General features: G+C 64.6%; 1 protein-coding gene across 1 annotated transcript; it reads left to right on the forward strand.

Moving 5' to 3' along the window:
* The first annotated feature begins 1942 nt into the window (after positions 1-1942).
* Positions 1943-11568, forward strand: LOC135403923 (uncharacterized). The gene is given in 12 exon segments (XM_064638353.1): positions 1943-2497; positions 3401-3694; positions 3824-3943; positions 4574-4665; positions 4934-5056; positions 8247-8548; positions 9348-9955; positions 9958-10394; positions 10495-10563; positions 10825-10916; positions 11192-11254; positions 11375-11568. Coding segments are annotated over 12 exon segments (2691 nt in total). The 5' UTR covers positions 1943-2073; the 3' UTR covers positions 11442-11568.
* The last annotated feature ends 1583 nt before the right edge of the window (positions 11569-13151 follow it).

Here is a 13151-nt window from a genome sequence, read left to right on the forward strand (position 1 = left end):
CGAGGGAGGTGGTGCCGAGCGGCTCCTGGCATTGGGATTTTTGCAGGGAGCTCGGGATGCTGCAAAAAAAAAGAACAAACCCCAAACCACCCGTGATGGAGGCTCAGAACCTGCCCCTCGGGCCCAGCCCGCTGGGATCAGGGAGAAGCTCCATCCCTGAGGGAATCACGCATCCCACGGGTCGGCAGGGGCTCCATCTCTGCCTGAGCAGCTCTTGGCATCAAGATTTTTTAGCAGAGATGCTGCAAAATAAACCCCAAACCACCCCGTGGTGGAGGCTCAGAACGTGCCCCTCGGGCTGGGGGAGCTGCCGGGATGAGGGAGAAGCTCCATCCCCGTGGGAATTGCCCTGATCCCACAGGTTGGAAGGGACTTTGTTCCTCCCTGGAGGTGCCAGGAGTGAGGGAGGTGGCGCTGAGCGGCTCTTGGCATCGGGATTCTTGGATCAGGGAGCTCAGGATGCTGCCAAATAAAACCAAACCACCCGTGGTGGAGGCTCAGAGCCTGCTCCTCGGGCTGGGATAAGGCAGGAGGGAAAAGGCTCCATCCCTGCGGGAATCACTCATCCCACAGGTCGGCAGGGGCTCCATCCCTGCCTGGAACTGTCAAGCAGCTCTTGGCATCAGGAGTTTTGCAGAGATGCTGCAAAAAAATACTCAAACCCCCGTGGTGGAGGCTCAGAATGTGCCCCTCGGGCTGGGATAAGGCAGGAGGGAAAAGGCTCCATCCCTGTGGGAATCACTCATCCCACAGGTCAGCAGGGGCTCCAGCCCTCCTTGGAGCTGCCAGAAGTGAGGGAGCTGATGCCAATCAGCACCTGGCATCAGGATTTTGGCAGAGATGCTGCAAAAAAAAAAACCAACAACCCTATGGTGGAGGCTCAGAGCCTGCTCCTCGGGCTGGGATAAGGCAGGAGGGAAAAGGCTCCATCCCTGCGGGAATCACTCATCCCACAGGTCGGCAGGGGCTCCATTCCTGCCTGGAACTGTCAAGCAGCTCTTGGCATCAGGATTTTTGCAGACATTCTGCAAAAAAAAACCATAGTGGAGGCTCAGAACCTGCTCCTCGGGCTGGGATAAGGCAGGAGGGAAAAGGCTTCATCCCTGCGGGAATCACCTTGATCCCACAGGTCAGCAGGGGCTCCAGCCCTCCTTGGAGCTGCCAGAAGTGAGGGAGATGATGCCAATCGGCACCTGGCATCAGGATTTTGGCGGAGATGCTGCAAAAAAACCCCCATAGTGGAGGCTCAGAACCTGCCCCTCGGGCTGGGATAAAGCAGGACGGAAAAGGCTCCATCCCTGCAAGAATCACTCATCCCACAGGTCAGCAGGGGTTCCATCCCTGCCTGGAGCTGCCAGAAGTGAGGGACCTGATGCCAATCGGCACCTGGCATCAGGAGCTTTGCAGAAATATAGCAAAAAACGACCAAACCCCGTGGTGGAGACTCAGAACGTGCCTCCGGGGCTGGGATAAGGCAGGAGGGAAAAGGCTCCATCCCTGCGGGAATCACCCATCCCACAGGCTCCCGGGGGCTCCATCCCTGCTGGCCCGGCACCCCCAGCCCACAGGGACCCCCCGGAGCCGCCCCTGCTGCCCCCCCCACCCCCTTAACCCTTGTCGATCTTCCGCAGGGCTCTGGGCGGAGGCGCCGTTTAAGGCGGACAATGAGGTTTTGGAGGTGTTGGCTGGGAATTCCTCCCAGACTCTCTTGGAGCGTTGTTCTGGTGAGAGCCTCGGGGTTCAGATGGTGCCCCCCCCACATCCGAACCTGGCAGATTCCTTCGTATTTTTTAGCCTCCGCTCCCCCGAGCTTGGCATCCCGATGGGGCACCCGCGTCCGAACCTCGTAGATCCGTCACGCTTTTGGGCCTCCAGTCCCCGAGACCGGCATCCCGACGGGGCACCCGCATCTGAACCTTGTAGATCTTTCATAGTTTTGGCTTCCAGCCCCCCCGGCCCGGCGTCTTTCCCTCTCTTTCTGGGGACACACCCCGTCCCCGGCTCGGATAGGGAGCAGCGGAGAGACCGGGCGGCCGCGCCGAGGCGGGAGATGCTGCTCGGACCCGTCCCCGAATGTCCTCCTGTTCCTGCCTTGTCCCCGCCCTGTCCCCGCGCTGTCCCCAAACACCTCTCGGTGACTTTCTCCTTGTCCCAGAGCTGCTCTTCGGCCAAGCCCGGGCGCAGCCCCAGCAGGTCAACGGCGTCCTGGGGGGGTCGGTGCTGCTCTCCCCGGCTCTGCCCCCCAACAAGACGGTGAAGGAGATCGAGTGGAGCTTCTCCGCCGGCACCGGGGCCATGATCCAGGTGGCGGAGTTCAGCCGCGGCGGGTTCGAGCGCCCCGATCCCAGGGATCGCTTCGGGAAGCGGCTGGAGAGGTACAACGAGACGGCGCTGAGGATCCGGGCCCTGGAGAGGGGAGACAGCGGCGTCTACGGGGCGAGGATTAAACTGCACCCGGCGCTGGTGGAGGATCAAACCTTCAACCTCTCCGTCTACGGTGGGTGATGGAGACGCTGAGGGAAGAGAGGGAAAGCCCCGAGTGTGAGCTCTAAACCCCTTTACAGGTGGGGGAAGCTGAGCACAGAGCAGCGATGGGGGCGGAGGGTGAACAGTGTGAGCACCGACCCCTTTACTTGTGGGGAAACTGAGGCACGGGGGGGCTTTGAGGGTGAATAGAGGGCCCTGAGGGTGAGAAATAATCCCTTTACGGGTGGGGAAACTGAGGCGCTGATGGGATTTGGGGGATAAATAGGGAGCCCCGAGTGCAGGCGCTAAATCCCTTTACAGGTGGGGAAACTGAGGCAGGGAACAAGGGTGGGGTTGGAGGGGGAACAGAGAGCCCCGAGGGGGAGAAGTGACCCCTTGACAGGCTGGAAAACTGAGGCACAGGACAAGGGTGGGATTTGAGGAGGGATATAAAGCCCTGAGCACAAGCACTGACCCCTTTATAGGTGGGGGAAACTGAGGCACGGAGCCACTGTGGGGTTTTCTTAGGGTTGGTTTGGACACCAACCTTTGCACCCCAGGCCCTGCAGCCCCTCACACTCTGCAAAGGGCCAAATCCTGGCACCCAAAGGGGACAGCAGGGTGGTCAAATCCTGTCACTCAAAGGGGACAGCATGGTAGCCAAATCCTGTCACCCAAGGGGGACAGCAGGGTGGTCAAATCCTGTTCCCCAAGGGGGACAGTGAGGACATCAGAGTGGCCAAATCCTGGCACCCAAAGGGGACAGCATGGTAGCCAAATCCTGGCACCCAAGGGGGACAGCAGGGTGGTCAAATCCTGTCACCCAAGGGGGACAGTGAGGACATCAGGGTGGCCAAAGCCTGGCACCCAAAGGGGACATCGGGGTGGCCGAATCCCTCCATCCGGTGCTGATCCAACCCTTCCTCGGGCACAGAGTCGGTGCCGAGCCCCCGGACCCGCAGCCAGCTCCTGGCCAGCACCTTGGAATGGTGCAACCTGACCCTGCAGTGCCAGGGCTCCGGGAAAGGCGCCGTGAACGTCACCTGGAAGCGCGACAGCCTCACCGGGGACCTGATCCCAGATCGCCACCAGCTGTCCCCGGACGGGACCACCCTGAGGGTCAACCTGCCCCCCACGGCCGCCAACGTCACCTACGCCTGCACCGTCAGCAACCCCGCCGACCAAAAAGTCGCCCTGTTCGACCTGCAAACCATCTGCCAGGGCGGAGGTGAGACCCCTCCCCGGAGGTGAGACCCCTCCCCGGAGGTGAGACCCTCGCCCCGGGGCACCCGCGGGGGGCTGGTCTCGCCACGGAGGTGGGCACAGCTCAGGATCTCCCCCCTCTGTGCCCTGCCAGGGGGACAAACGTCCTTCTCGACCTCGGGGTACATCGTGCTGACCCTCATCCTGCTGGCCGTGAGCCTGGGGGGGGCCTTCTGGTGCTGGAGGATGAACAGCGAGAAGGCGTCGGATCCAGGCAAGGGGAGACCCGACACCCCCCCCGCCCATCGCCCCCCTTTCCCCCGAGGGGTCTCGGAGGGGTTGGGGGAGCGGGGAAGGGGCTGGGGGAGAAGGGAAGGGGCTGGGAGAGCGGGGGGGGGCTGGGGGAGAAGGGAAGGGACTGAAGGATTAGGGAAGGGATTGGGGGAGCAGGGAAGGGGCTGGGGGAGAAGGGAAGGGATTGGGGGAGCAGGGAAGGGGCTGGGGGAGTGGGAAGGGATTGGGGGAGCAGGGAAGGGGCTGGGGGAGTGGGAAGGGGCTGGGGGAGCAAGGAAGGGGCTGGGGGAGAAGAGAAGGGGCTGGGGGAGAAGAGAAGGGGCTGGGGGAGTGGGGAGGGGGCTTGGGAAGCGGGGAGGGGGCTCGAGGAAGTGGGAAAGGGGCTGAAGGAGTAGGGAAGGGATTGGGGGAGCAGGGAAGGGGCTGGGGGAACGGGGAGGGCCTGGGGGAACAGAGAAGGGGCTGGGGGAGCAGAGAGGGGGCTGGGGGAGTGGGGAAGGGGCTGGGGGAGTGGGGAGGGGCTGGAGAAACGGGGAGGGGCTGGAGAAACGGGGAGGGGCTGGGGGAGTGGGGAGGGGCTGTTTCCCTGGAACACTCCGGCTCCCCGCAGCCGCCACCCCCACGGTGGCCGCCGAGGAAAGCCCCTCGGAGCCCCAGTACACCGACATCGTGTGCCGGAGCCCCCCGGAAGGTAATGACCAGGTGAGGCCCCTGGAGGGGCTTGGGGGCCGGGGGAGGGGGGTCCCCACCGTGCTGGGGGGGGCGGGTCCACATCAAACTGGGGTCACAGCCACAATGGGGGGGGCCCAGTGGGGTCACTGGGGTCGCAGCCGTGTCCGGGTCACCCCGGGGTCCTGGCAAGGTGGGTGCAAGGTGGGCTCTGCGCCAGGGCACAGCATCCCACGGGGGCTTCCCGGGGCCAGCAGGTCCCTCAGCAGCACCCCCTTTCCTCCCCAAATTTCTGCCGCAGGGCCCGAGTCACCCCGAGAATAACCAGGAGCAGAGCTCGCCGCAGAAAGCGCCGGCGGCCGCCCCCGGCGAGGAGCAGCAGCAGGGCCAGGCAGCGCCAGGGGACACGGCCGAGGAGGTGACATAGACCCTCAGGTGCGGGGCGGGGGGGGGGGGAAGGGGAACTGCCCCCAAAAACGGGCACTGCCAGCGCCAGGGGGTCTCCCGTTCGTGGGAGGGGGCTGAGAAAGGCTCTGCTCTGTCCCGCAGGCACCCGCAGGGCCGGAGCGCCGGGATCTCCTGGAAGGGCTGTAAAAGTGCGTCGTGTGCCAAATCCCAACCCAAATCCAGCCCCCCCCCGTTTCGGCTCCGGGATCGGGAGGCTCCACCGCGGGACTTCAGCCGGACGGACCCCCTTCCCCCACCACCCCGCCCACCCACCCCTCCTCTGGTTCATCCCCAACCTCCTTCCCCGGTGCCCTCCGAGACTGTTTGGGGAGCGCGATCCCGGACCGAGGCGGCGGCGGCGGCGGAGCTGGGGGGGGTCCCTCCGGGGTGTCCCCCCCACCCCGGGATGCTCCAGGAGGGGGGAAAACCCCGGGATTCGCCCCCCCCGGGGCGAGGGGGGGTGGCACCGGGGAGGGCAGGGGGGGGACCACGACGAGCCGCCCTCCCTCCAACCTCCAGCTCCCCCCTCCCGGGGTCTCGCAGGGACCCTCCGCGGGGAGATGCCCACGTTGGGGGGGGGTCGTGCCCACCCGCTCGGCCGCTGCCAAGGGGACGCGGAGCGGGGGGGGGACACGCGGCGGTGCCCCCCCGACCCCACTGGAGCGGCCCTGGGGGGCACCCCCGGGGGGATGCGGAAGGGACCGTCCGTCGCCGGTGCAGAGCCACGGGAAGCGCCCCCTCCCCTCCCTCCCTTCCCCTCCTCTCCCGTCCCCCCCCTCGCTGTTCCCGCGTAGCCCGCGCACGGAGGGGGGGTCTCACCGCCTGTGTGTCCAGCACCCACTGCCACGGGGACCCCCCGCCCAGACCCCCCCCGGTGTAAAAACAGCAAAATAAATGTTGGTGAGGTCACGGGGGGAGCTGGAGGGGGCGGGAGGGGCGGGCACAGGGACGCGTGTGTGTGTGTGTGCATTGTGACACGTGTGCACAGGGACATGTGTGTGTGTGTGTGCGTGCAAACCCCGGATATGGAGGACAGGACACCCTGGATATGGGGGCAGGATACCCTGGATATGGAGGACAGGACATCCCAGATATAGGGGACAGGACACCCCGGATATGGAGGACAGGACATCCCAGATATAGGGGACAGGACACCCCGGATATGGGGGCAGGACACCCCGGATATGGGGGACAGGACACCCCGGATATGGGGGCAGGACACCCTGGATATGGGGGACAGGACACCCCAGATATGGGGGACAGGATACCCTGGGTATGGGGGCAGGATACCCTGGATATGGAGGACAGGACATCCCAGATATAGGGGACAGGACACCCCGGATATGGGGGCAGGACACCCCAGATATGGGGGACAGGACACCCCAGATATGGGGGACAGGACATCCCAGATATAGGGGACAGGACACTCTGGATAGGGGGGACAGGGTACCCTGGGTATGGGAGACAGGACACCTTGGATATGGGGGGTAGGACACCCTGGATATGGGGGACAGGACACCCCGGATATGGGGGGCAGGACACCCTGGATAGGGGGGACAGGGTACCCTGGATATGGAGGACAGGACATCCCAGATATGGGCGACAGGACACCCCAGATATGGGGGACAGGACACCCTGGGTATGGGGGCAGGATACCCTGGATGCGGGGGACAGGACACCCCAGATATGGGGGACAGGACACCCCGGATCCGGGGGACACTCGGGATGCAGGGGACAGGAGCATCCTGGGAGTGGCCGATGGGACACCCCAAGTGTGGGGTTCAGTAGCATCCCAGGTGCAGGAGCCCCAGCCGGGACATTCCCAAGCCCGCAGGGACCCCCTCCCCTCGATTTCCAGCCAGGCCAACCCCTCGTGCCCCTCACGGCAAAAAGGACTCCACTTGTGCTCCACCTGTGGCACCAGCTGGTGTTATTTGCCCAGCGCCCGCAGCATCCGGCTCGTCCCTGCTCTTATTGCACCTGATTCCAGGTGGAAAACAAAGGCTGGGCGGCAGCAGCGCTTTGGGAAGCAGCTCCAAAACCTCCCGGGGGCAGCGGGAGGAGGGAGGCAGGGAAGGACAGATCGCCGGGGTTTGGGGCAGCGCCCCCGGGGCTCGGCGTTGTCCCCAGCGGTGTGTCCTGCACTTCGCCACTCCCCTGCAAGGTGGTTTTCGATTCGCGTTCCCTTTTTCCGAGCGCTCAGAGCTGGGCTGGGCGGCTTTGGAGCGATGGGGACGTCGCCCGGCCCCGCCCGGCCCCGCGTTCCCAGGCTGCTGGTCCTGCTCCTGGGAGTGGCAGGTGGGTCTGGGGGGGTGGGAAGACAGCCGGGCTGGGAGGGGATCCCGGCGTTCCAGCGCTCGTGCCCCCCGTTTTTAGCAACCCCCCCCAGGTTTTTGGGAGCGGTGGGAGAGAACTGAGAGCGCGACTTTTGGGTCCCGGCCGCAAAATGAACTTCGGGGGGAAATCCATGAGGTGTCCGGGGGGGGGGGGGGGGGAACAGCCTTTCCCTCTGGGAAGAAGCAGGAATGATGCCCCGGGGCACCGGTGATCCCTCGGGCGGGGGGGCGTGTTGTTGCTCAGCCTCCCCTCCTTGATTTCCTGCCGCCAAAAATCCATCCCCGAGAGGTTTTGTGGGGCCTGGTGGGGCCGGATCCCGGTGCCCGGGGCTGGGTCACCCCTGGGGGGCTGTTGGGACCCCTCGGCTTGGCCAACCCGCTGGAAGAAAAGGAAAGGGAAATTAATTTAGACGAGAAGGGACCTCTCCGGGTTTCCCGGGGTGTTTCCTCGAGGAGGAAGAGGGAGGCCGAAGGTTGCTCTGACTGCGGCATCCCCGTCACGTACCTGCTTCCTCGGGGGAGGGGGGGGGGAATCGCATCCCGCAGCCCTCGGGGGTACCCGGGAAACACTCCGGGCGCAGGGAGCGGGCAGGGGGTGGGTGTTTAACCCCTCTCACCCCGCCGGGCGCTCCCCGGCCCCTCTCACCCCCTGCGTGGGGGTCCCCGAGCGAGCCCCCCCCTCCTCCCGCACAGCCCGGGCAGCGCATCCCGTGAGCCGGGGAGAGGGAGGGGGAGGTGGGCAATGAACCCCCCGAGGCTGCAGCAGCGGGGCCTGCGGTTTCTCAGCCCCCCCTTTTTTCCCCCCCTCGTCTCGCCTCCGTCTCTGCAAAGCCGAGCGGCTGCGGAGAGAGCGAGAGCGGGGCCGGCGCCGAGCGAGCCGCCCGCGGGCAGGACGGGGCTGCGCTGTGGGAACCGTCTGTCGCTGCCCCCGGGGGAGGCTGCGGGGGGCTCCTGGCGGCTTTCGGGGTCTCAGGGCCCGAGTGGAGCCACTCGGTGCCCCCCAGGGATGGGGAGGGGGGGGGTTGCATAGCTGAGCTGTCCCAGAGCGCTGGGGTGGAGGGTCCCTGTCCCCACCACGGGGGAGTTTTCCGAAGGTTTAAACCCGAAACCCGCCCCGGTTTCAGCCCCACACGGTGGGGGGGGGGGGGTTTCCTCTGTCGCGGGGGTGACCTGCGCACGCGTAGGGTGACACGGGGACGAGGCATCGTGAGCCCCCAGCATCCTCCCCACGGCGGGGGGGGTCCCAGCCCTGAGGGTGGTCCCCGGCTGGTCCCCGACCCATGGGGACATTTCCCGGAGGTTTAACTTTAAACCTGCCCGGTTTGAGCCCCACTTGGGCTTAGACCCGGCGGGGAGAAGGCTCCCTGTCTCACCCATTTTTTGGGGGCGACCTGTGCACGTGTAGGGGGGCACGGGGGGGGCACGGGGGGACACCGGGACAAGGCACCGAGGGCCCCCAGCAGCCCCCGACCCCGGGGACGTCCGGCCCACGGCTGGTCCCTGACCCCTGGGGACATTTCCCGGAGGTTTAACTTTAAACCTGCCCGGTTTGAGCCTTAACTGGGGCTTAGAGACGACGGGACCGTGCGTCCCTGCTGTGGGGGTGACCCGTGCGTGTGTGTGGGGGGACGTGGGGGGACACGGGGTGACACCGGGACACCGGGACGAGGCCCCGCGAGCCCCCGGGGTGTTCCCAGCCCCGCGGGTGGTCCCTGCGTGCCGGAACGCCGCCAGGAGAGGGGATGGGTGTGGGATGCAATGAATCATCCCGGGCGGGCGCCGCGCTCTCGTGACTCAGGCCCCGGTGGGCAGCTGCCCACGGGGTCCCTCGGGAGGGAGGGGGCCGAGGGAAGGGACCGGGGGGGTTGCTGGGGGTCTCCAGCCTCCAGATTATCCCTGTCCCAGCCTCCAGATTATCCCTGTCCCCACCAGGTGCTGCGGCCCCTCGGACCCGGCAGGTGAACGGTGTCCTGGGGGGGTCCGCGCTGCTCTCCCTGGATCTGCCCCCGACAAGAAGGTGAAGGCGGTCGAGTGGACATTTTTAGGTGTCAGCAGTGTCGAGATCCTGGTGGGCGAGTTCAGCCCCAGTGGATTCGAGCGCTCCGACCCCCAGGATCGATTCGGGGACCGGCTGGAGATGAACAAGACGGCGCTGAGGATCGGGACCCTGGAGAGGGGCGACAGCGGCGTCTACGAGGCTCGGATTAAACTGGCCCCGGCGACCGTGGAGACACCGCTCTTCACCCTCTCCGTCTACGGTGGGTTTGTTTGCAGAGCAGCGGTTCCTGGAAGCGGCTTTACAACCCCCGGCAGCCGGAGGTGTGAGCGCTGGGAAAGGGGAAGGGAAACCGCTCCGGGCGCCGCGCGCCCGTCACGGGGATTGTCCCGGCTCCGGGACCAACCGCGACCCCGGCGCTTCCCCTTTTCCTCGCTCTGCCCTTCCACCTCCCCCTCCCCGGGCCGTGGGACAGGTTTGTTTGCTCCTCCGACAGAGCCGGTGCCGGAGCCGCAGATCCAGGGGCAGCGGCTCTCCCTCACCCCCGGGAGTGCAACCTCACCCTGCGGTGCCAGGCGCCCCCGGGCAGCAATGCCACAGTCACCTGGCAGCTCGGGAGCTCTCTGGGGGTGCCACAGGCACAGCTCTGCGGGGACAACCAGACCCTGTGCCTGGCCCTGCCCGTCGCTGCCTTCAACTCCACCTACACCTGCCTGGCCCGGAATCCCGCCCAGGAGCGGAATGTCTCCCTCCACCTGGACACCCTGTGCCAGCAGCAGGGTAAAAAGACCCTCCTGTACCCGGATTCACCCCCCCAGGAGGTGAATTCACCCCCCCTGGCACCCAGCACGGGTTGTCCCTGCAGACACGGGGGCCTGGCAGAGGAGACACGTGTGCCTGTGCTGGGGCCGTGGGCATTTTGGCCCTGCTTGGCATCGCCTGGATCTGGAGGAGGAGGAGGAGGAGGAAGAAGTCTGAGGGAGGTGGGCACTGCTGGGCTCTGAGCTCAGAGCTGGGATCAATAGAGCTGGGAAAGGGGGAGAGAGCTTTTCCCCTCACTCCGGTTCTTTTCTTTGTGGAAAGGGTTGTCAGGCACTGGAAGGGAACAGGGACAAGAGGAAAAGGCCTCAGGCTGCCCCAGGAGAGGTTCAGGTGGGACACAAGGAGGGATTTGTTCCTGGAAAGGACGGTCAGGCCTTGGAGGTGTCCAAGGAAGGTCTGGACACTCAGTGCTCTGGGCTGGGGGCGAGGTGGGGACACGGCACAGGGGGGACTCAATGACCTTTTTCCAACCTAAATTGGGATTCTGGGATCCCGCCCTGTCTGGGCCAGGATGGCTCCATGTCCCCCTTCCACACATCCCAGCTCCCTCCAGCACCCCTGGGATTGCTGTTCTTGCTCTCCTCTCCCTAGGTGCCCTCTCCCCCCTCTCCAGCGAGGATCCCCCACCAGAGCTCTTGTACTCTGAGATCCAGAGGAGAAACTCCCCGGAGCCTCGGGAGTGGGTGAGCCTGAGGGGGGGGATCTGGGGGCAAATCCGGATCATTCCGAGTCCAACCCCACCTCCCACCCCTTCCCTCCAGCACTGGGGGGGTCCCTCTGTGCCCCCAGAGCCCCCCTTTCCTCCTCCCCTGGAAGTGGCTCCGAACTCCTGGGGGGCTTCCCCGGGGAGGGGACACCGAAGGGGACACTTCCCAGGGCCACCAAGTCCCTGGGGGGAGTTGTCCCACCTCGCCCACCCCCCTTCCCAAGGGTCTGACCTGTTTTCTGCCCCAAGCAGCAGGACGGGCCCAGGACCATCTACTGCGAGGTGCGGGGGAAGGTGTGACCTGGAGAGTCCCAGGTGAGTCCCGGGTGTGTCCCAGGTGTGTCCCAGGTGTGTCCCAGCCCCCGAGAGGCTCCGTCCTTGTCCCTCCACCCCCAGAGGGAGATGATTCCATCCTCACCCTCCTTTTCCCCCCAGCAGGACCCCCGGAGCAGGACGGGACCACCGACCCCCCCGTGTGACACCGGGGCTGACGGACACCTGAGTCCCCCCGAGGTGTCCCCTCCTGTCCCCACCCGTGCTCTGGGAGCAGGGCTGGCCTGGGGGGGCTCCCACATCCCCCCCCCGTGTTTTGGATGCCCAGTGACTCCAATAAAGGCGGAGGAAGGAGAGGTGGGGGTGGATTTATGGGGTTGGGGAGGGTGGACATGTGTGTGTGTGTCACAGCTGGAGGGGACACGGGGTGACACCGAGGGCTGGGCTGGCACCGGAATGGGGGGGACACTCGGGGGGGTTTGGGGGGGCAGCACCCCCAAGGCTGTGCAGAAGAACATCAGGGTGGGGGTCCGTCCCCAGCCCCCAGATCCAGCACGGCCAGGTCCCCCCACAGCCCCAGCCCCAAAGAGTTGGATTATGAACAGCTGGATCCCTGCACAGCTGGATCCTCCCAGACCAGGATCCCTGCACAGCTGGATACCCAGAGACCAGGATCCCTGGATCCCCTTAGACCAGGATACTCACACAGCTGGATCCTCTTAGATCAGGATCCCTGCACAGCTGGATCTCCAGAGACCAGGATCCCTGGATCCCCAGAGACCAGGTTACTCACACAGCTGGATCCCTGCACAGCTGGATCCCCAGAGATCAGGATCCCTGGATCCCCTTAGACCAGGTTACTCACACAGCTGGATCCCTGCACAGCTGGATCCCCAGAGACCAGGATGCTCACACAGCTGGATCCCCACATAGTAGGGTCCCCACACAGCTGGATCCCCATAAACCAGGATCCCTGCACAGCTGGACCCCCTGTGTACCTGGACCCCCCTAAACCAGGAGCCCCATAAACCAGGATCCCTGCACAGCTGGACTCCCACACTCCTGGATCCTCCTATACCAGGATCCCAGCACAGCTGGATCCCCAAATCCCATGATCCCAGCACAGCTGGATCCCCCCAGACCAGACCCTCCCTATACCCAGGACCCCCCTTCCCTTTCCCTTTCCCCTTCCCTTTTTCTCCCCTTCCCCCCTTTATCCCCCCGACATTTCCACTCCACTCAGGGGGTTCCTTGATTTTTGGGGGAGAAGGGGAGGTTTGGGTGGTGTTTTCTGGGAAGGGGTGTTTATGGGGGAGATATTTTCTGGGGTGATTTTTTTTGGGGGGGCAGGGGTCTGGGATGGTTGTTTTTTGGGGTATTTTTTGGGGGGGGGATGCTTTTAGGGATGGGTATTTTTTGGGGAGTATTTTCTGGGGTGATTTTTTTTTGAGGGGATGATTTTTCTGGATGGTTGGGGGGGTTTTTTTGGGGGGTGTCTTTTTTTGGGGAGGGGAATGCATTTTTTTGGAGGGAGGGTGTTTTTAGGGGTGGGTATTTTTTGGGTGGGGGTTGAGCCAAAACCCGACACTCCAGGCAGGAATATTTTTTGGCAGGGAGTGAAGGGGGGATATTTTTTTTTTGGGGGGGGGGGAGATATTTTTGGTGGGTTGGGCCCGAAATCAGCCGCTCCAGGTGGGAATATTTTTGGGGGGCATGACGTTTTCTGAGCTGTTTATTTGTGGGCGAGTATGTTTTTGTGGGAACGTGTCTTTTAGGAGGGATATTTTCTGATGGGGGGGATATTTTTGGGGGGGACTTGTGTTTTTTTGGTGGGGGGGTCGGAACCAACCACTCGAGCCTGGATTATTATTTTTTTTTTGAGTAGGGGGGGCGGGATGACCCTTCCCGTGGTGTTTTTATTTTTGACGGCGATATTATT

The sequence above is a fragment of the Pseudopipra pipra genome, chromosome 29, assembly GCF_036250125.1.
Source record: "Pseudopipra pipra isolate bDixPip1 chromosome 29, bDixPip1.hap1, whole genome shotgun sequence".
NCBI classification, from domain to species: Eukaryota; Metazoa; Chordata; class Aves; order Passeriformes; family Pipridae; genus Pseudopipra; species Pseudopipra pipra.